This window comes from Dermacentor variabilis, chromosome 4, assembly GCF_050947875.1.
Source record: "Dermacentor variabilis isolate Ectoservices chromosome 4, ASM5094787v1, whole genome shotgun sequence".
In the NCBI taxonomy this organism is placed as follows: Eukaryota; Metazoa; Arthropoda; class Arachnida; order Ixodida; family Ixodidae; genus Dermacentor; species Dermacentor variabilis.
In genome coordinates, this window is record NC_134571.1 from 67,907,186 (window position 1) to 67,930,127 (window position 22,942).

At 42.8% G+C, this 22,942-nt stretch overlaps 1 protein-coding gene across 13 annotated transcripts in view; it reads right to left on the reverse strand.

The window, feature by feature from the left end:
* Nucleotides 1-22,942, reverse strand: part of LOC142579306 (protein scribble homolog) — a 180,594-nt gene that overhangs the window by 51,405 nt on the left and 106,247 nt on the right. For 12 of the 13 annotated variants that reach the window (XM_075689365.1, XM_075689362.1, XM_075689360.1 and 9 more), the window contains 5 exons: nucleotides 19,401-19,634; nucleotides 16,490-16,762; nucleotides 11,489-11,599; nucleotides 11,263-11,325; nucleotides 6,113-6,229 (listed from right to left, as the gene is read on the reverse strand). In XM_075689365.1, coding sequence (XP_075545480.1) covers nucleotides 6,113-6,229; nucleotides 11,263-11,325; nucleotides 11,489-11,599; nucleotides 16,490-16,762; nucleotides 19,401-19,634 — 798 coding nt within the window. The remainder of the gene's footprint in view (nucleotides 1-6,112; nucleotides 6,230-11,262; nucleotides 11,326-11,488; nucleotides 11,600-16,489; nucleotides 16,763-19,400; nucleotides 19,635-22,942) is intronic. The other variant, XM_075689368.1, reaches the window with a different exon arrangement.

Consider the following 22,942-nt stretch of genomic DNA (forward strand, 5'->3'; position numbering starts at 1 on the left):
AGTCTTCAAAGAAATCCTTTGCAGATGTATGCCAATCTGACAAATGGTACATCGATGACAGTGACCCTTTAGAAGTACTAGGGGTATGTGCTGGCCTCGCTCAAACACAGCAGCAGTTGTTCCTTAGTGATGGCTCCCATGCACGCTTCGTTTAAAGAGCCCCTTACCAGATCTGGCCATTTTGAGCTGACAAGCGCAGAGCATACATTGCGCGATAACGACTGTGTCTCCAAAGTATTACATCGCTACGCGCTGCGGACAGATCTGAAATTTAAAGCCGAATGCTGTTTTTCCTTCTCACGGCCACCGCGCTCCAAGCCGGACGGTGATGTAATCGTGTCTGCAGTGCGATGTCGCTCGTGGTGACACATGACTTCGAGAATTACTCAAGAAACATCTGTTATCCGAGCGATCTATTGCTTGAATTGACGAATTGAAGGTTAGTGAAATAATAAAACACACAAACAGAATGTCTGCGTGTTTTTTGTTTTACTTCGCACCGAGCAAGAGAGATGTACTTCCGCTTCGGCTGCTTGTTCTGCCTCAGTATTCGCGTAGCACTGAATTATACCGCTAGTCATATTTCCTTATGCACAGCATGCAAAATCTAGAGCTTCGCGAACGAGACAACAGCTCGCGCACGATGCCATCAGAGAAAGTGTGTAGCGCCGAGGGGGGGGGGGGGGGGGGATTGAAGGCAGGGCCTGTGACGTATGTGTCACGTGATCCACGAGGTCCGGTATGGGAGAACACAGGGAAGGAATTTCGCTTGCGTAGGCTAGACGGGGCGAGTGGAGAGAGAGTCTTGTTTTGCAGCGGAGCCCGCCTGCCGAAATCATGGGTTCACAGCACTGAAATACTTATATCTCGGCTATTAATGAGGCGATTTGAAAAATGTTTGCAGCAAAACGCTCTCTAGAGGACACGTAACGACTTCCAACATATGTATAACCAAAATTTGCTATGGGGCCTGGTGAGGGGACTTTTAAGCTCCCTGGCGTATGCTTTCACTTGCACAGCCATATGAGCTTCTAGCTGACCTCCAACGTGGAGCTTGTATAACGCAACACGAGAAAAAAATTGTGCATTACTGGCTAAAAGAAGAATGCATATAAGTTGTTGTTTATTCGAATGAGTCATACTTAAAGTAACTTTTATTTTATTATCACTGGTTATTACCTTTCAAAACCAATTCAGTGCTCTGACACATGCTGCACTACATTTATGGTTGATATTGACCGCACCATCGCATGTTGGACTTTGCTGCACAGAAGCTGTTGCAGAAATCCCTTTACCAGCTTTACTGAAAAACTTCCGTGTCATTACATTACTTGGCATGGTTACCAACTAGCTCTGCTGCTTCAGACAACTGAATTTGCTTACCGAGCACTTCAAACGCAAACTCGAACCAAGAATACGGGTGCATTGCTGAAATTGTACTCCGTCGATTCCTGCAGTGCTTGTGCATAACAACCTTAAAACGAACTAGTGCAAATTTGTAGCACAGCAGCAATACACCAACATCATGTCTTAGTTCTGCTGAGTTGAAATAAAAGCGTAATTCAAAATATGTTCAACTCTGAAAAAAGCTTGTTTAGATGTGAATTTTTTTCACACCTCAGTGTCAATGTGCTGATTTACATGTAAAATTACATGTATTTAATGGCTTTATGGTAGTGTACTTAATAACATTCACATTAACTTGTAGAAGCTGTGCTCTTCGGTCGCTTCTGTTCAGTAAAGTGTAGTTATGATTTATCACCAGTAGTAGTTGCACAGGAGCTGTGTCTGGTCAGGAGAGGGCTTTAGATTAGGGTGACCCAGCATTAGGGGCTGCAAACCGCCGGGAGTATAAACAAGAAAGCACAAAGGGTCCACAATGAATTTTGCATCCCCCAACACTTGGGTGTGGTTTGGGCACCCTATTCTAAAACTCTCTAATGATGTATAGAGATGCCATTTTACATCTAAAAGCATTACAATACCTACTATATTTTTCATTGTTTGCAAATTTGCCAAAAATATTCTTTATTCTATTTTTTTAGGATTTCCAAACCTAGGATTTTAAAGACCACCCTCAAATCACAGAGATGCAATTTACTGAAGAGATAGTACAGCTACAGCCGTTTATGTGTGCATAGTCAATATATATGCTGGCTATACACTGCCAATAAGAAGAGATCTCCCCATGGGGCTTGCTACAATATTGCTGTTGTTCATTCCGAGAGCACAATTGCAAGTCAGAATCCTTGGAACTGCAGCAGCACAGACACCCCCCCCCCCCCCCAGCTGGATTTGCCACGTCATGTTCACATGCCTCAACATGAAGAGACTATATCCTGCAAATATTTCCTTCAGATTACTTAGACATAGCATGATGCTGCCACTGCATTCAATGGATCGAATGAATATGGTGAGCCTGACACATCTCACACCCTAAAAGCAGGCATAATCACAATAGTGCTGTACAAACAAACAAGCAAGTACAGTCGAACCTCGATATAACAAACATCAATATAACGAATAATTGTATATAATGAAGTACATATCAAATTTGGTTGGCCATGCTTTATTTCAATGGGGCTATAATAGTTCATACTGTTATAATGAAATCAGAAATGTGGTGTCCAACTACGCATTGGTTATACTGAAGCAAATTTTTTGTCTACAGATGCCACATGATATATGTTTTGTAACAAAAATGTAAAATACAGTCACTGACCGATATTTGGGACTTCCACGATTATTCAAACTTCCGTGCAGCACCACCACCTACCCTTAGCCCTAAAATACTAACTGAATATACGGACTCTGCACAATGTTTTGGGCATGAACTGTGGGCACGATGCCGCACATACGATGGCCATGAAGAAAGTTGCCATCATACCGAATGGCACAAAACTGGATGGAACTTTGGTTGCTGACTCCCGACAAAACAGTGCTGGCAGAGTGGCTGGTGACAAGATGTTGCAGCAAGCTTGCCATCAATATGTTCACCTTGGAAGACCTTATTGGCGATCAAGCACAAGATCAGATGCACAGGCTAGACAGATGGTTGTAGTAGTGGAGTACGGATCCATGTGCAGCCTCTTCAGTGCCCAAAAAGTCTGCTGGCATCAAAACTCGGCAACAGCAACTTGAAATGACACACACTTGATGCGTGTACATGTTTTAGCCAGCAGTTTCGCAATGGACAGCAGTTGGCAAGCCAATGTGCCTGTCTCACCTGATAAGTCTGGTCGCAGAGTTGCATATTAGTGGCAATACAGAGTGCTGTACGTACTGTACTTTTGAGCGTACATCCGACATAAAAAATTTTAACAAATTTAAAAGTAATGTTATGGTGCGGATTACATACGAATTTTGCTTTGAAGTGCGACTTCACATTATCACGCTGCCATATAAAGTTTCGTTATTTCTTAGGGAATCCCGTCCCTGCGTGTTGCAGCTTGCTCTCCCCTCTTTCATAGTTGCCCATTCTCCTCTTCTTTACAGACTGCCATTTTGCATTTTCGCTGAGTTAGCAGTTGGTGAATAGCGCGCCGGCAAAGCAGAACTCGGGTCATAAGAGCTGCGCTCGATGGCAGTCCTTTACAGCATAGCATAATATTATCAGCATCGCCAAAGAAGTGGGGAACAGAGCCGTTGGTGGAAGATACAACGCAGAAGAGTAGTGCATCTACGAGAGTGTCTTTTATGAAGGTTTAAGTGTTATTGCATGCAGTTGTTTCTGCAGGTTATAAGCTGAATCTTTTTTTCCTTGCCTGGTGAAGTAATTGGGGGTGCACATTATACGAGGGCACGGGTTATACGTGGAAAAATAGACTATTTGTTTTTGGCAAGACGCTGACGGGCCATCAAAATCTGCAGGAGACTTTTTGCTGGCCTGTCGTAGGCAGCCCACTTGCATTTATTTTGCAGAAACACAATCTCGTATTTTCTTTTCTCACAGATATCTACATGTGTACTTGTAACAAATTATCAGATATAACAAAGGTGATTTTGTGACTGATCTGTTCTACTATAACGAGGTTCGACTGTAAAATTAAAAAAAAAAAAACAATGTGAACAATACATTTTTCTGTGAGCACTGAAGACCACATTATCTGGGGATAATCAAAATTAGTTCAGCAAAACAAACTTACTGTGAGTATCCTGTTAAAATATCTTTATTTCTCATTTCACGCCTCACGACAGATGTCAGAAATGGAACAGAAAGAAAGCAAAATATAAATTGCTCACAGCACATTAACACAGGTAAAAATTCTAGAGAGCTAGGAAACATAATGCTGGCATGATACATGACTTATCAAAAACACTTGCCAGTGTATCAAATAAAGGACTGCCTGAAGCCAAGAACGGTCATAAGCATCAAGCTCACATCATGTTTAGGACAAAACAGAAGTCCTTTAAACATCTGAGACTACATACTGCACTTAAAGAGTCCTGAAACAAGTGTGTAAACGCTTTGGTGAACGAGAGTCTATCAATGAAAATGAAGTAAGGAAGAGGTAATCTAGGTCAGAACTGAACTTGGAGCATGAAACATGGCCAATCACTTGCAGGCTAAGACCAAACTGCTGCGTCAAATAAAAGTAAGGTAAAATGCTCCATGAAGAGTATTGGCCAATGCTAAGAAAGTAACATCAGCATAGTAAACAGTGCTGTTAAACCACTAATTAACATACTCCATACCAGGGGACAGGACAGTAAAAAGAATTTTAAAATTTCAGGCCAGTGTAACGGGTCCAGATGGCATAATGAAATTAATGTGAGATTGGCCTAATGTACCAATATATAAAAGAAAGTCCTGTCAATTTATAAAATTGCAGCAGGCAATAATTATAGGGGGGGGGAATAAACTTCTTGCTTGGAAATGAATGACGTAAATTTGCCAGTCAAGGCAAGGGATAAAGAAAAAGAAAAACAATTATAAGAAAGAACTACTGCGTCAATGATCCAGGCAGAACATGAGTGCTTGTCGATAAATTCAATGGTGATGACTCACACATTTCACCATGCATAGCCTAGTAGATGAATACAAAGCCTCGTGGCAAGTGTACAAACAAAATGCTCGATAAAACAATTAGGCCTAAATTCATACAATGTGGCGACCTTTGGCTTACTAAGTATAAAGTTTGTTTCCTTAGATAGTTGTGTACTCTTTGTCTTAGTGCTTTACCAGTGTGTCCAACAAGACACAAAACATATATGTACACAAACAAAATTTGCACACAAAAGCAAATGACTAAAGAACCTCCTGTGAGCCCATACTGGACAAGTTCGGCGTGGAGTCAATAATAATAATAATAATTTTGGCAGTAATTCAATGCACTTTCAACAATTCTTTGAAAACTCTTTCTTTTTTGGCAATCCATTGCTAAGTGCCCTATTTCTAGACGACTCCAAGCGTAAGACCGTAAACTGTAAACTAATATCAGTGTCTCTATTCTCACATGCAAAAAAAAAAAAAAGAACAAGATAAAACATCCATGTAAAGCACCCACACTTTTTCCACAAGTGCTACAACAAAGCCAACAATGCATCACAGTGGTTTAACAGCAAAACAAGCAGCGCTATAATTACTTGACTGTAATGTGCCCCCTCCACACCTGCTTTTTTTTTTCTCAAGGAGGTTCTCAAGGAGGTTCTCAAAAAGAAACCCCTTTTTCAACATCAGCTTCAAGCCCAGAGCCAGTGTGCAACAGTTCAAGAATGCCGATTTTTCACAGTTCATCAATGACATGTCCACTGTTGTCATTCTGTATACATTCTAAATACATACAAGCAGCAGACTGGAGGATAACGGCAACAACCAACACTGGTGCACGCTTGTCTTGTGCAAATTTACATTTAGAAAGTGACCCGGGGGCGCACCTTAAAGTCAAATAGGCATAGCAAGATACACAGCCCTTACTGCTCATGTCACTTTCATGAACACAAAAGAACATAAACACACTTGAAATGCAAGCAAAAGCGGCGACGAGGTTTGGACGGCCACGTTGCTTATAACTTGGACAACAGTAGCAGCAGCAACAGCTGCGGTGCGGATGGCAGCGGCAGTCATCAATCACGACCATCATATCACCACTGAGTCGTCGGCAAGGCCTACCTGCCAGCCCGTTGGGAGTGGGTCGTGGCGGACGGTGAGGACCACCTGGTACGATGGGTCCAGCAAGGCCATCACCGCGTCCTGGTGTGTGCACTTGGTCACGTCCATACCGTTGACCTGCATCGGCAAGCGCAGGCCACTTGCATCACAGCAGCATAGCAATGGGTCTGAGAGATTGCTTTGTTTCCCTCCCCACCGACCCTCAAGACAAGTATGCTCAGTAGAAATATGTGAACACAGGCAAAGCATAAATGCAGGCACCATGCGTTTGTCGTGTGCACTCGTTTTTGCAGAGATAGCAGCGCATCCGCTTTAGCTGATGAAGCAGCAACACTCAAGTGATGCAGTGGCCAAAGAAATCAAAATACAGACATAAAATATACTTATTGGAACAGTGTGCATGTGACAAAAAGTTATTACGGCCGATTCCTGTTAATTGGACCTTGGTTAATTTGACTTCACTCAATTCAAATGCTTTGGAATGTTTTGGGGAGAAACATACATTGCTATGGAAGAAAAAATATTTTATTTTGAACGCAAAAGCATGCCACTTTGGTGTGTTCTATCCCCATAGGTGCCCCACCATGTGCGTAGCAGTCATTAAAAGCTTGAAAATTCAGCCGAGGGCACTACTGCTTCCCTAGGTGACGGTGGTTACAGCAGTAAGTATCCTGTCCTCCACTGATGATGCCGACTTGTGCTGTGCCATGAGCAATGTCTCTCTTGAGAATTTTGTCTGTTCAGACAACAGTGTGGAGGTCTGTGGGCCTCCGACTGACAATAATGGGTACTGTAGAAACTCAGTAAACGGAAATCGCTTAACGCTTTCCTGTCCACACCTGTACCTATCGATAGCCCATTCCGAATTTTGACGTGCTCGGAGTGCTTTCGGAGAGCTAGCGTAATCCAGCGCATAACTATTTTTCTAGTTGCGCTTTCGTGTTTCTTCTTTTTTTTCACTGCAGGGCGATTTTTAAAGCGCCTTTTAGTAGGGCATGACAAGCGCTCATAGCCTACATCAGGGTGCTGATGTCACGTGCAGATACCCTTCGGAAACGGCAAATTTCGACGGATTCCAATGAGTCCGAGTCAGAATTTTTCGATGGTGCTAGCAGCACAGACTCGGAAGACGATTTTGATTCATTGGACTTCAGCACAGATGGCAAATGCACGTCAAATAGCGCCGGAACGTCAAGTATCTGCTGGCAGGTTTCATTTTCAACTCCGAACCTTCGAAACTCTCAAAACTCCTAAACGTCACAGTTCTTATTTGCAGGGTGTCAGTGTCGTTCACAAAGGATGTAGTTTTGTGCGAAAAGGCGGCTGGTAGTGGATCATGGCATTGTGCAATTATTGTGCTCTGCAGTGCCGCGCGGCAGTTCGTAAGACCCAGATAGCCACTAGGACTAACATTCTCCTTTGTATACAAAGAACACCCACAGATAGAAAGCTTATATTTGCAATAATGTTGAATATAGCCTTTTTGTTCAAAATGCACATTTCAAAATTTTTTTTATGCTGCCTTGGTGCAAAGCAGCATCGATGTTACGGAGCTTTCTTGTGCTTGTAACAAATATTTTTATTAAATTATTTTTTTTCAATGAATCATTAATAAATGTTCGCTTGAACAGAGTACCATTAAAAAGCACATTCCTTCTTCTACAAATTGATACCATACATTCTAATGTAAAGCATTTGCTGTAGCACTAAAAAAATCATTTCGTAGACTACCCCAAAATTGCTTATTTTCCCATGGACAGGAAAGTGTTAAGCGGAATTGCTGGTTAAACGAAACAAAAGCCTTTATATATTGGTTGGTTTTGTACTCGGATAATGCAAAAAAAAGAAAAGCCATCTCGTTAATTTGAACTTATGTTTTCGGAATCCTTAGGAAATGGAAAAACAAAAGCAAGCTCTCAAGTATATATATTTTTTTTTCATAGAAAGCAAAAATCTCCTTTTTATCTTGAAACGCCTGTCTTCCATGCAAGAAGCCACCCTTGAAGTGCAGTGGCAAAGACTCAAGCAAGCAAAAATGGGATAGATATTTAATGCATAGCATGTGCAGTTCGGGCACTTTTGCGACTCTGCCAGTCACCTTGGACAACCGAAATAAGAATGACTGAAATTTCGGATGCCTTACAGGACATTTGATAATTTGGATTCCACTAGCACGACTTCGTGTTAATTCAGCCGCCAAGCCAAGCATTATTAGTGATGTTTTTGCTTTGATATGTTGCTGGTGCCGCCCATAAATCGAAACTGGCGAAGCCTAGCAATACCAGCGAAACCATGGGACAAACTAGCTGCTACATTCTCTTCTTCATTCTTAACAAATCAAACAGTGTTAAGAGGGCATATGACATATAGTGCTACAACTGTGCACATCTCTCTGAGTAAACGGAACTCCTGTTAATGGGAACCTATTTCTCCGGTCCTCTAAGGTTCCGTTTAACGAGATTCTACTGTGCAGTTATTGTATTGACTCAACCTGATTAATTTTTTCAGTTCTCAGTTTCCACATAAATTGACCAGGCCTGAATTGATGCCATCTTAATTGACTGTGCAAAAGCCTCTGACAGCACCTGTCACAATAAGTCTTAAAGAAGGTTAAAACTGCGTGGGGGGGGGGGGGGGGGGGGAAGAAAAAAAGGGACACGCAGGAGGAACACACACAATACACCACGAGCACAGACTGCAAACTGTTAAACAGTTGGCAGTCTATGCTCGTGGTGTATTATGTGTTCCTTCCGCTGGTCCTCATTTTTTTTCGCGCAGTTTTAACCTTTTTTCAAGTATGAATCAACTAGCCAGCAAGAACATCCTAATTTATTTTTCTTAAACTTGCTGTTATCAAGAATAGCAAACTAAGATAATACCTAGATACACACTCTTGCATTTCTTTCCTGAATGTTTACTCAGTCGCTGTTGAGGTAATCTCTCGAGTACCTCAAGGCTTTGTTTCAGGACTTCTTTTATTTACGATTCATATATATATATATAAATAATGATGTCGAGATGATAACAGTCCATTTAAAGTTCACCTGCATATTGACAGCTGTGTCATAAACATCACTATCATTAACATTTCTGGCTAAAAACTACTAAACAATGCTATTTCGGCATTCTGTCTTTGCAGTGATGCATGGCAGATGGTAATTAACTTTTAAAGATAGTCTCCCTGATTTTCGCAAACTGAAGTAAACAATTACATCTCAGTTACGGCTATGATGGACAAAGCTGGGGAACACATAAATGAATTCAAGTAGCTGGAAGTAATCTTTAAATAATCCTAGGTATCTGAAACTAAGCCAGAACCATCCACTAAGGCATTCCTCATTACTGCCTGTTCAATTACACAACATAATTAAATTTGTCATAAACTTTTCAAACTAACCTGAAATGCTATGAGCGTTATGATCAAAACTTCACCAAAGCACTCAGAACATTTCCAGATAAAGCACTGCCTAAGGAATTTGACAAATGACTGCAAGCTTACAGATTATGAGTAATTAGTGCTTGATTACACTTCTGTAGTCTGGGTATCACTTCACTTCTTTGATATTGTCAGCTTGTAGTGACGGTGAAGAACAGATCTGCCAAAAGCGCTAGTTAGAATTTAAGTTTTATTGGGTGAACTTGTGCCCAGCTAAATCAGGCAACACTCAAAACACGATGACAGCCGTAAGCAAAGTCATTAGCCGTTCAAATCTGATCCCTGTGTTAAATGTGTCAGCTATATATACATGACTAATCGTGATCCCAGTGGAATCACTGGTGCTCGCAAACATTCAAGAATGTACACCACTGTTCAAGTCATGCACACAATCTGATTAGACAAGACTCTTGTAAGAGAATAACAGCAACACTCTTGAAATTTCGCATACATGTTTTGCAACGAGTGATAACTTTGTAACAGTTTTTAATGGTCAGAATACGGTCACAGATAAAAGATAAACTATGCACGTGTATCAATGTACCACTGGTGGGCACATCCTGGCGCATGCAAAACACTTATTTGGTGCAGCAAAAAGCATTTTTGGCACAGTGGAAAACATACATCTATACTATACGCCAGATGGTCGCCATTTTAACTGAAATAGTCAATAAATATAATGTAGCTCATGCTAATGTAGCTTATGCACATCAAAGCATATGAAATGAAAATTATTGTACTAGTTTCTACAGTATGTAAGTGAGTGATTTTCCTTGTGCCCCCTGCACTCAAAAGCATCCGAAAGAAAGTGACTAGATTTATCAACAGCAGGTATGACTAGTAGTTCTTGCCCTCTGCATGTGTCCTTGAAACTCTGTCCCTTAGCATCTCTGTCCCTGTATCTTGAAAGCGATATGCAATGTGGACCAAGTACGCCCAGTGCCGGTAGCTTTGCTTGCACTGTGCTTTTGATGTTTAGTTCGCGTTGAAGCGTGAGACAGCACGAAGGTCAATTTGCTCGCTGCTGCTACCGCACTTCCTCACTCCAACGTTTTGAGAGCAACTTCCGACGATCATCGAGCAAGATGTGTTCAGTTTACCTGTGCGCGCGTGACACTGTGCTTGTTAATTTAGTAAGCGAATGTTTACAACTTTATACGGCCGATAAATCTACTATCCTTACTTCACGTAGCTGTCTACTAATATGCTATCGCAATCTATGCTTTTCCTCTTGGGTGAAACTGCGACTCTTTATTTTTTTTAAACATTCGTCATTCACTCTTTGTAATAACGTTGTTACACATTGTGACCAAAGTTTCGGAAGTGACGCATTTCGGATGTTACGGACTTCAGATAAAAACGGACATATTTTGTCAGATTATCAGGGTCTGCTGTAATGACAATAGACTGTATATAGTATGTGCATTCTGTTGAGATCAATTCAGCCCTAAATTTGACGCGCACGAAAAATCGTAAAATTATTGGTATAAATAGGACATATGTAAACAAGCTCTACAAATCTGGCATATTACAATAAAATCGTAAAGGTTGGCAGGTATGCATAAGTGAATTGCAAAAAGCACCAGAAGATGCTTTTCAACAGTGCAGGGCTGCGCTGATAACAGTTGCAATCTGGCCTTGTGTGATGGAACCACCTTTAATGAGCAATAAACCTTCCTACTAAAGAGTTTCACAATGTAGGCTCTCTGCTCACCTTGAGCAGGCGGTCACCCACTCGTAGCCTTGCACACTTAGACGCTGCTCCTTCTGGCACGATCTACAGCGGAAGCAAAAAGGCCAGCAAAGCCACACGCCATGTTAATAATCCTTCAATTACTGACTAGTGAAACTTTTTTTAAAACAAGAAGCACCACACACACAGCCGGACAGGCCCTGCACAACAAAGTTTCAGCACATGCAAGTGTATCAAGTGAGCTCACCTTAGACACAAAGATACCAGACTCATCAGCACCGAATGGATGGCAAGGGTGATCCGTGCCACCAATAATACTCAAGCCCAAAGGGCCACCAGCTTTCACAAGTGTAACGTCCTATAGAAAGAAAAGGCAGAGGCCATTTTAGTACAGATGGGATGCAGGCTCAATTCTGTGCACTGCAAGGTTCCCACAGAAAGCAATAAACATGAAAAGAACAGCCGAATGCCTGATAGATACTGAATTAAAGTAAAACCTTGATAACTTGATCTCATTTTATTTGAAAATTCGGCTAATTTGTAGAATTTGTGCAGTCTCGTAATTTGTAACGTGAAATATACCAGATAACTTGAAAAGCCGGCACGCGTCGATTTGGATAATTCTCAGTTTCTGGTTGTGGCCTCCGAGACCGGCATGCTGCGACACACTTCTGGCTTCACATATCTAGGAGGAGCTGTCATAAGTATGGGAGTTGTAACATGTTTCCAGCTCCTGCAATTGCTTTCTGCAAGAGATTTCACATGCCTCTGAATTACAGCAGCGATGGCTCTCTCGGAGTCCGATCTTGAAAGCCATGCATTTATGCTCTGCAAGATACCGAAACAATCAATGTTACAAGGTAGCAAGAATCAGACACCCCCAATTGGGCAAGCACAATATTCTACAATGTTGGTGCTATGCAGCTTTGCAAAGTGGTTATGCTGTGGGGTGGTGAGTGTTAATTTTATGCATTTCCGCCAGCTGCAAAGAAGAGAGTCGGATCACCATCCTCATCATCATCATCATCATAAATAAACGTGCTGCTTTTGGTTTTTCGTTTCTGGTTCTACCCGTGCAAATACCATACCAGCTGTGTTACATGCGCTGTCACATGTGTTATGTTTTCTCCCCTGCTGGTATGCTAATGTGGATGACGAAGTTGCCGTCAGCGCCAACAGTGTACGAGCAGGTGCTAGCAGAGACGATAATGAGCCAACTTGGGCACCTACTTTGATGACGATTATCGAGTCCCTGAAATTCATCAGCAGCTGTGTTGGGTAGCGGTGGTGACTGTGAGACACTGCGCATGGTTAGTGGGCTAGAGACCGTGACCTTGTAGTAAACTACCCTAGCAAACAATCCCAACATCAATGATTACTTCAACTAGTCCTGCTACGTAGAAAATAAATGGGACACGCTTGTGTCGGGGAAACTTGCCCTTCTATTCTCAGACTCTCTTAAAATTTTTTGGCCAAGTTGAAAATCCGCTAAAGAGGAAGCTTTAGCTCAGGCCCAACTACGATGCCGCCTATTCAAGTATGCACATGTAAAATGTGTGAACACTTTTATGAGATAATAACTGGGCCGATTTTAATTAACATTAAATTCTAGAGACTTTCAGATGTGAAATTTTGATTCAGGGTCCGAAATTTTTAAAACAAATTTTCCAAAATTGGCAAGCTTGAACAAAATAGCAGCACGAAGTTTACAATGTTGGTGGCTCAGCCCTTAGAACAGATATTGCAGTTCTGTAAACTGCACCTGTTAGTGCACCCAAAGTGGACAATATTTAAATTTCAATTTATATCTTATCTGAAGTGGTTATATTGTTTACAAGGTTTTTGCAAAGAGTTCTAGTCAAACATTAGTGGCTTAGTTGAAAGACATGTATAATATATTAATTTTGTGCGCTTTAGATGTACTACTCGGTGCAATTTACAGAATTGTAATATAAATTTTAATTAGCGAGTCACAGAGTTCTAAACATGATAGTTTCATTTTTCTGAAAATTTGTGATTTCTAACAATATTTATTAAAAAAGTCGATGAGTTAACTCAATAATTCACAACCAACACTCGCTAACTAGATTTTAACTTTTTCTTTTAAATGCAACAAACCTCGTCAAATTTGGTGCAGTGGTTGCTGAGAAAAACAATTTCTCCTTTCCCATGTATTCAGATGGGAGCTCCCCCGAGCTAGAGCTTCCTTTAATTTGAAGATTTTTTTGGTCTAGTGAACTTTGAATTAACAAGGCATAGCAAAACATGACTGCAACTCGCTATCATGTTGTGAAGATCCTGATCTGAATTCACGACAAAGTGATAGTGCAAATGAGAATGATTATTCTGTACAAATGTATATACGAATTGAGGCACTAACATCATGGCTAATGGAAACATACCATGCTGATGAAAAATATTATCACAGACATTAAAAACTAGAGAAAGCTGAGCAAAAAGAAATGTATAGAATGTTGACTGGCTTCTTGCGAGGTAAGAAAAGTAAGCCTCATCAGTCCTTCAAAATATGCAGCACTTTCAGAGATGGTCGAACCCTAATACGACTCTAGCATTTGTCTCCCTGCTTTAACTTGCAGGACATCAAGGCCGGTAATCAGAGCCTAACAAAGGGGAGAGGGAGATGACCATGTGTCTTTGAGCTCCCCTCAGCTTCACGCGCATCTACGGGAGCACTCATGCACTCAATTGGTCGGCGCTTCCTCGTGCCATTCGATTGTGGAACGCTCTTCCTGATTTCATCGTCTCCGAATTTAATCCCAATAAATTCCGTCAGCTCATCAGTTCATATTCTACCGCCTAACTTCAATAAAGTGCATGACGCTTTTTCTTATGTTTCCAGTTATGTGCTCTCTTGTTTATGAACTCATTATTTCGCATATTATTCTTGTATTTTTCTAGTATTGTTTAGTATTTGTACTGGAGTGGCTACATTTCTTTTTCTCATTGTTTATTGAAAGAACTGTATCGTTTTTTTTTTTTCCCTAATACGTACATTACCGACCCTGTTATTTTTGTACAATGCTTTAATGCTTGTATAAGATGTCTATACATTTTTCCACTGCCTATAAATGATGTATGTCTATTAAGTTTTTTTATATGCCCTATATACTCTTTCTAATCCTTCTGTAACGCCCCCTTACCCAATGCCGCATACGAGGCCTGTAAGGACATTTTAAATAAATAAATAAATAAATAAATAAATAAATTGATCCCGTTTATTTGCCATTTATACAGAAGGTGTTTGTTTCAAGAGCGGGGCCAGCCAGTTGAGGACAGACATACAACGCGTTAGACCGGTAACATTGTCTAACGCCTTGACTGACTGACTCCAAGTCTTTTACAGTTGGAGTCAGTTTGAGGTTATGGAGTTGGTCTTGCTGTTGTTGTGTGACCCAGTTTAGGCGAGTACAGCAAAGCGCAGGACGATTTCACATGCTGCTATGTCGGCCAATTGCCGGAAACGAAGGACATGGGTTGGTTCCACGAAGAGGGGACGCGGGAGACACCCACATGTGGAAAGAGCCGCCAAGTCTGCACCCTCGCTTGGAACAAAAGGGAAGAAGGTCTGAGCTGAATGGGAGCCTTCGGGGAGACGGCCGTGATGATAAAAGGTAGGGGGTGCTTGAGCTAACCGCCACCGCTAATGCCCATGCGCTCCCCACATGTCCCATTGACCTTCTTGGTCACGACTGCGCTTTGTTTGTGGTCCGGCCGCTAGACGGGGAAGCGTAGTCACGGAAAGTAGGTGCAGTGACACATGCCCGTCCGGTTTGAGTGTCATTGTTTGGCATCCGCACCTTTTGAGAATGCCTTGTGAAAACAGCGGTATTTTTACAACCCCTTAGCCAGCTATAACCGATGAATGCTTTTGGGTGCAATCGCCATTGAATCCCAATTACGGTGTTTGGAGTGTTCAAGCGAAACGGCCCACAGCTGCACGGGGGACCGAGTTTTCTCAGTACTGGCAAGGCAGTCCACTGTCCGGTAGACATGCCATCAATAAGCTGTGGTTTCTTGGTAACATTCTCTCAGCTTGCGTGGCAGCTTCTTGCAAGAGAAAAGGGGAGGACATCAAGGCTGATAATCGGAGCCTAACCTTGAGGAGAGGGAGATGACCATGTGTCTTTGAGCAAACCCATCCTCTTGTGTGTTGTAAAGTGTGCCACTGCGTGTGTAGTGACTTTGAAGAAGAAATGGAAGAGACAAGTGCAGTGCTGTAACTGTCTCTCAGAGGAAGACACCTTGTCAGCACTGCACGGGGAAGGGATGTGAGGAGAAAAAGATGAAGACGAAACAGCAACAACAAGGTGCCACTATTTCCACCAATGTCGTATCTGTCACGAAAGTTTTTGTGCTATTGGTTGCAATGGTGTGAACCTGCATGTGTGATTGGCTGGTTTGTGACTTTTTTTGTGCAACTGAGGCTCTAAAATGTCATGTTTTGGGATGTGTGAGGGAGCGGAGGTTGGGACTTGGACCCGGACAGATGCCTTGGCGTTTGATTAAAGCGTCTCTTTTCCGGACAACAGCTCTTCCTTCACGCTGCCACCGTTTACTCGAGTCATGGAGGGGCGCCGACTTCGGACCTTAAACACCTTCCTTCCTAAACTGGTGTTGCAGCTAGAAATGCAGAAACAAGGAGAATATGATGACAATGCATCCTTTTCTCTGATTCGTTGTGTTTTGCATTCAGTACACCATGAGATGTGAATAACGATAACATTGTTCCCCCCCCCCCCCAAATGTATCTCATAAACTCAGGAATGCCCGTGTGCTACACGGTACTGTGTAGTATGTGTGAAACAGCCATTGTAGCCCTGGAATAGCATAGCTAACCCGGTATCAAATCAGAAGGTGAGCAAAGAGTTTTCTTTCTTTTCAGTTCATGGCTGATATCAGTTGCACATTAACTTGAGCTAGGGAGCACTCCGTAACATTTATCCCTCTAATATCTCAAGAAAATCTCAAGAAAGATAAATTGACGATTACACAGAGAGACGAACAAAACAGTGCCAGATGGATTTACACAAATCAGGGCCAGAACATTGCAACAACTCTAGTCCTATTTTTTCTTCGCTCTTCATACTTCGTCATTGGTCCAAGCAGTGCATCATCGCTTATGTTATCACCTCGACTGGCTGGTTGGAAACAGCAAATAAGAAGAAAGGAATAGAATCAAGTGATAGGAATTCCAAAACTACCACCTATCCTGCTGAACTATCCTCACCTCTTCTGAGCCAGGTGTGAGTGACAGGACATTGTTGGTGACCCGCGTTGTCGTCGTCTCGGTTAAAGTCGTTCGTGTGATCACCTCAGTCGTGCGTCCCAGGGTCTTTGGTGCTGGGGGAAACTCAGTGGCCAGAGGCAAGTAGGGATCTGGCTGCTGAATCGTCACTGTCACCAGGGGACCTTTCAACCGCTGGGTTGACGGTGATGATGATGGGTTTGGAGTGACTGTCTGCACGCCACCTGCTGCCGGTGGGAAGCCATTGCCAATGGCCTGGAAAGAGCCACCATAAAGGATAATGCTGGAGACACAAGCAAATCGGCTGTGCCATTAACTGTGGAGTGCCTTAAACACAAAGCGGGTTAAGCCTAACCTGCTTTGCATCAAAGTTGTAGTGTACAGCACTTGAAAAACCACTTCCAACAATTGCAAAATGCATTGTTTTTAAAACGCTTTATTTCTCATCGCCTCAATTTGTACAAAAACATAACGTAGGCTGCTATTCGTGGCATCCAGACTGTGAAGCGCGTGATGCAGTTGAGTTGCCTCGCATGCAGTGCAGCAATGCCAGGACACGACCTCCGAGCTGGGCTTGCCTTGTATTGCAGCTCTCGTTTGTGCTACAGGTTTGACAGTGGTCGTCGTCACTAGTCACGAAAGATAAAATGAAGACATAAGTTCATTCACCGACCATTATTTTCCATGAAAAATAAACTGCAGTCGGGACTTGTGTCATCGGCGGCGACGAAGCGCTCTGGCCAGGCAGCCAGCACGATGGGGTGCTGGCGCCAACAGCAAAATCTTCCCATTGTGCGGGGTAAAGTTATTGTACACAGCTGAACGCCTCTCCAATGAAATGACCTGTATAACGAAGGAACAATTCTGCCCTGGTTCTATTGTGTATGTGATTTGTATAACGGAACTTGTATAACGTATTACATTGGAGGCCCCAAGCACTTTGCTATAATGACGTTTGACTGTACGCTGTAGCGTGGGGAAGATGCCATTTGTCAGCAGTCAGCATTTGAACGGCAGACAGCAAGGCACCATACTGCTAGTATGGTTGTACGATTATGGCATATATATTTTAACTTCGATTTTTTAATCATTTTTGCAATCACCTCCAGGTTCCGTTCACCAAACACTGAGCTGCAGTATTTGCGAAGCCCTGCCATTTCACAACATAATGCAACTCTAATTTTGGATAGAACGGACTTCGGATATACAGTTGACTTCTGTTCGACCATGACGGAATCAACAAAATCGATCGAATTATCTGGTGGGTTGAATTAACCCTTTGAGGGTCAATGACATAAATATACAGCGTCGCGACCAAGTCCAAAAATGGTCAATGCCATGTATTTACGGCACCGTTTGTACATTTAAAAAGCGCGCCGATTTCCCAAATTTTTCTTTTCTATCATGTGCTGCCACTATGTGGGAATAGTACAGGGAATTTTTTTCGTGCGCCTCCCTCTCTTGGTTTTCGTTGCATGGTTTGTTTTAGAGCTAGTTTGCTCCCGCGCGTTTATATACTACCGCTTGCGCATTGGAAGGTGGGCGGGCGGGCGGGCGGGCGGCAGTTTGGGTTTTGTTCTGCAGGCAGTTTCGGCTTCTTTCCCTTGCAAAACTGATGGCTATCTCATTACTAATTGCACAAAGGGCTACTGCTTGTTTCTCACTCGTTTACTGCTCACAAGGGTGTGCATAGGAAGGATGCTGCCATGCATGCGTTTCCGTTGCTCTTTTTTTGGGGGGGGCGGGGGGGACACTCGAGAAAACGAACTGCCTTGGTTGGCGATAAGATGAAGATTAGCAGAAGTTTGTCACACGTTTTGCTTTTTTGATGGGTCCATAACCACACAGTTTTCCTGAGTGCACGCACCTACGGAGTTCGATTATGCTACGGACGTAAATATTATGTAAGAGAAGGAACAAGTGAGAGTTGCGAAATATTCTCGTGTGCGCATTTTCAAAGCTTTGAACTATGTATTGAACTATGTGTATAACAATGCATCAAATTTTTAATTCTTATAAGTTTATTTCCTTTTTTATTGTTGTTATTCATGAAGAGTACATATATGCCAACACAAAATATTTTTTTCTCACTTTACGGTCACCCTAGAAAAATTACGGTAAATTTTTTTCGAAATAAGTCCCTAAGAAGTATTGGAATCTGCAATAAAAAAAACTCGACCTTTGGCGCTTGCATATGGCGAAATAAATCGACTCTCAAAGGTTTAAACAAGCTGCAGAACAAATTAAAAACACAACACCGATTCATTTGTCTGTATTTTCCAGAATCAGCATGTCTCCGAATCAAACGTACACTCACTTTCTAAGTGTCTAAAGCACAAAACTAATGTAGAAATTACATTAAAGCTCCCAAACAAAGTAAAAAGCTAACATGCACCCAATTTTTTAGCAATAGAGGTGTGAGAATCACATAGCTACCGTCATCAGACATTGTGAGCTATGGTTATTGCTTGAAAAATCTTCTTGGGGCAAGGAAAAAATAGGTGTCTTTCAATAGGAAATGACATGTTCACTGTCTTGTCCCCTAACCTCCGCCAAGACACACATAGCCACTAAAGCGGTAGCTCTTCGTGTCACCACAGAGGTCAGGCGCGTGCAGGGTGACTGATCCAACTACTTTGTATTATATGATGAAGACCAATTTCAGGATCGTAATGACAGAAGTTTGGGCCTATATAAATGCAAAAAATCAAATTTACCGGAGTCAAATTAACGGAAGTCTACTGTAATGTGCCTTTTTCGCTAGCTTATTACAGCCCACTGTAATGAATGACAACTACATACACTTTACGCAAAATCTTCCCAGGGCAATGATGGCAAAGGATTACTGACCTACGCAAAGGAAGGGCACCAGAGGAGGAACCAGATGACTTACATTCGGCATGACACGAGCAGGACGAAATGATGACAACGAGGTGCCAAGCCCACCATGCTCTCCACTATTGGCATAGATGGGCTCTGAAGGGTGCGCTGCAGGCAGGGGTGGATCTCGATGCGCACTGGGAAAGGAATATGGCTGGTGTGAGAGGACTGGGTGTGGCACACTCCCCGTCAAGGTGGTCGTGTCGTTTCTCAGCCCTGGGAGTTTGGTGTAGATGGAGTACGTGGTCTGCACAAAACGAAAAAAGGGGGTTCACTGTAGAGGCTCCCGCTCCACACAGCCTACTGTGGGACCTGCTGCTGGAACACTGGATGAAAGTCTCATTCAATCAAGGTACCCTCTTTAGTATGAACTTCAAGATTACTAGACCTATACTCTGCTTCATACAAAGCAGAGGCAACACTACAAAGGCTAGAGAGCTTTCTCTCACCGCTCACATTCACGATCGAAATATAGTGCATCGCATACAAAAGTGAGATATGGGTATGCGTCATGTAATTAGACGTAAAATGAAATATTACAAATACTACAAGGATTGTGCTGCAGATGTGAACCTATTTAGCAAACAAACGAGCGGAGTGACACACACCTCAACCAACAGCCACAGCACCGCTGCTTGCCCTCACGACTAAAACATAATAAATCGCATCCTGGAAGCATGAAGGTTCACAAATAATGCATGATTCGATGTAAACCTCCCGTCCAACAACTTGTGCTCATAATGTATGAAATAGTTTTTCCACAGAATGTGTCACACACTACAAACAACTGCAGCGCGACACTCATGCAGCGAGACCTCTATGACCACACTTGCATAGCTTCTGCAGTTTTGCCTGCTATGTATAAAACAGGGTATAGTAGAGCTGCAATTGCTAAGATTGTAAAAAAAATATAGAAAAAATAATAATAAAAAATTCTCGCGGTTCGAGAAGCCAAAACTACAATCTGATCATGAGGCACGTCGTAGTGGGGGACACCGAATTAATTTTGACCACCTGGGGTGCTTTAAATGTGCACCTAAATCTAAGTACAGTTGACATTATTTAGTTTGACCCTGATGAGACCGACGAAATTGATCAAATTATCTGGCGGCTCGAATTAAACAAGATGCAGACAAACTAAGAGGCACCGTTGATTCATCTGCAGTATTTGCACTATCCTAACATTCCCCCGAATTAAATGCGTGGCTATTTTCGTACTGTCCGAAGTAGAAAAATAATGTAGAAATGACACTAAAGCTCCTAAACAAAGAAGAAATTTGGACACTCAAGACACACATTAAAGTGACAATATTAAATCCCACCACACATTTCCTGGTTGTCAAGAGAAACTCTAGATCAACATAATTAAAAACAAGCTAAACAGTAATCAGTATTGTCCAGGGTTAGATGAACAAACTGAGCATAAATACAAAATGAAAGAACACATATACAGTAAAACCTTGTTAACTACAAGCTGTTAAAACGGAAAAGAATTTTGAGATAAGCATAGTTTAAGCGAAATCATGAAAATAAAAGCCTGTTGGTGCACATAGACCACGAAGTCTTTCCAAAATGCCTTCAGTAATATTCTTGGCCACCTTCACGTGCATCAGCACCGGATACATCAGTGTCTATGTGCAACAGTGTTACTGGCACCGTGCCAAGACAGCGTTGTCACAATCGGCCTGCGGAGGTGGCGTCCTTCGGAGAAGTGACCTTCAAACCCTTCCCCGCCGCTCCGACGAGTGGATTTGGAGAGCCCACAATGCTCGTCTTCGGAGAACTGGTGGCGCCAGCAAAGTTAACCGACCATGCACCGCCTTCAGAGAACTGGAGACCACAGCAAAGTTAATCAACCATGCGTCTCCTTCGGAGAGTCTGCAACGCCAGCAAGGCTAGCCACGTTCGGCGAACCGAGTATTGTTACTTGATTCGCCACCGCCTTCATGGTCTACTTGCAGCAAGAGAGCTGCTGGAAAAGGGTGTTTTGCGATGCATTTTCACGGGCCCCAGTATTCGTCACAGTCTGCCGACAGTCATGGCGGCTACCTGAGAAGTCAACTCTGGAATCAAGAGGTGCCCGCTGGGGTCAAGCGTGAAAACCTGCCTACAAGGACCCACTTAACTCAGTGGGTTCTGGGAATCCAAAGTGCGTATGAGTGTGTGAGCCCTCCCCCTCAAAGGCGGGTCAACTACGCCTCCAAGGACTGTGGACGGTCTGATTGGACGAAGGTTAGACAGCAGTTTTCCCTTACCTAGGGATCTAGGGAGGACAGAGGGTGTTTAAGCAGTAGTTTGGCGGCTGCTTGTGAGTGTGCTAGTGTGCTCGTGTGCTGTATGCTTCGTATGTCGTGCTCCATTTGGGAGTCATGCTAGACTGTTGAAATGTATCTCATGTTGTAATGTAAATATTGTAATTAAATCCCGTACTCCTGGGTCTCGATGAGAGCAAGTTCCTCCCTACAACCACGTCCCAAGCGTGGGTGAGTTGGACGACGGCATGAGCCAGCTACCACATATTTCATACCCGGCTACAACCCGTTCAACTGGTTGCCAGTGGTGGGATTGTCCTCCAACAGATACAGCATACTTGGCACAGCGCCAAGCACAGCGCACAAAGCCAACTGCATTCTCCTGCAGTTCAGATCCGAACTGCATAAGAGTGCAATTGTCATGCCTTTAGCAGATGGCCAAGAATGACGTGTCATTTAGGCCCTGCCACTGCACAAGCATGAAGCAAGCATCCTTATCAGGTAGCGATCCCACTGAAACGTTGTGGGCTCACATGCTGGCTTCTTTTGAGGGCAGTGGCATGGGCCGATTGCGGCTGCTAAAACTGCCGATCATCTTGCTCAAGATCATGATTAATACGCTGGGACTACTTAATGCCTCAGTGACAGTGTCCTAAATGAAAGGGAAAAATAAGGAGACTCCTCCAACTCCCATCTCACCACTGCTGCGTGAGATCACAACAAAGTGTCAGCAAGCATCCGAGAAAGTGGGTGCGAGCGGTGATAGAAAGAAGGGGGAAAGAGAATGGGAGAGCACAACATGGCTCAGCTAGTGAGCTGCCACCAGGTGAAAAGGGGGTGAAAAGTGAGTGCAAGCCATACTCTTAACGCTGCTTCATTGCCATATACCTGATATTTTTGAAGTCGAGATTTTGAGATAATGAGTTCGACGCAAAAACTTCTTGAGATAAGGGGTGAAAAACATGTGGATTGGCACCAGATCCGAAACAACATTTCGATTTAACCAATATTTCAAGATATCAGAGTTTGAGTTATAAGGAGGGTTTACTTACATAGGAGAAAGCACTCATTTGCGAATGAGCAATCCAAAACACTTACAGCTACAAAACAAGCTCAATGAATGCACTACCTTGTGCAAAGATGAACAAATTGATCAGAAACAAGTACCTATCAATTCCTTCATGTTTGTGCATAATGGTGGTTGCATGAACCTTATTTGCGGTGCTAGGAAAATTGACATGGCGTCTATCAAGCTGACATTTCCACATTCCCCGAGTTTTCCAGGTTTTCCCTGAGTGCCTTT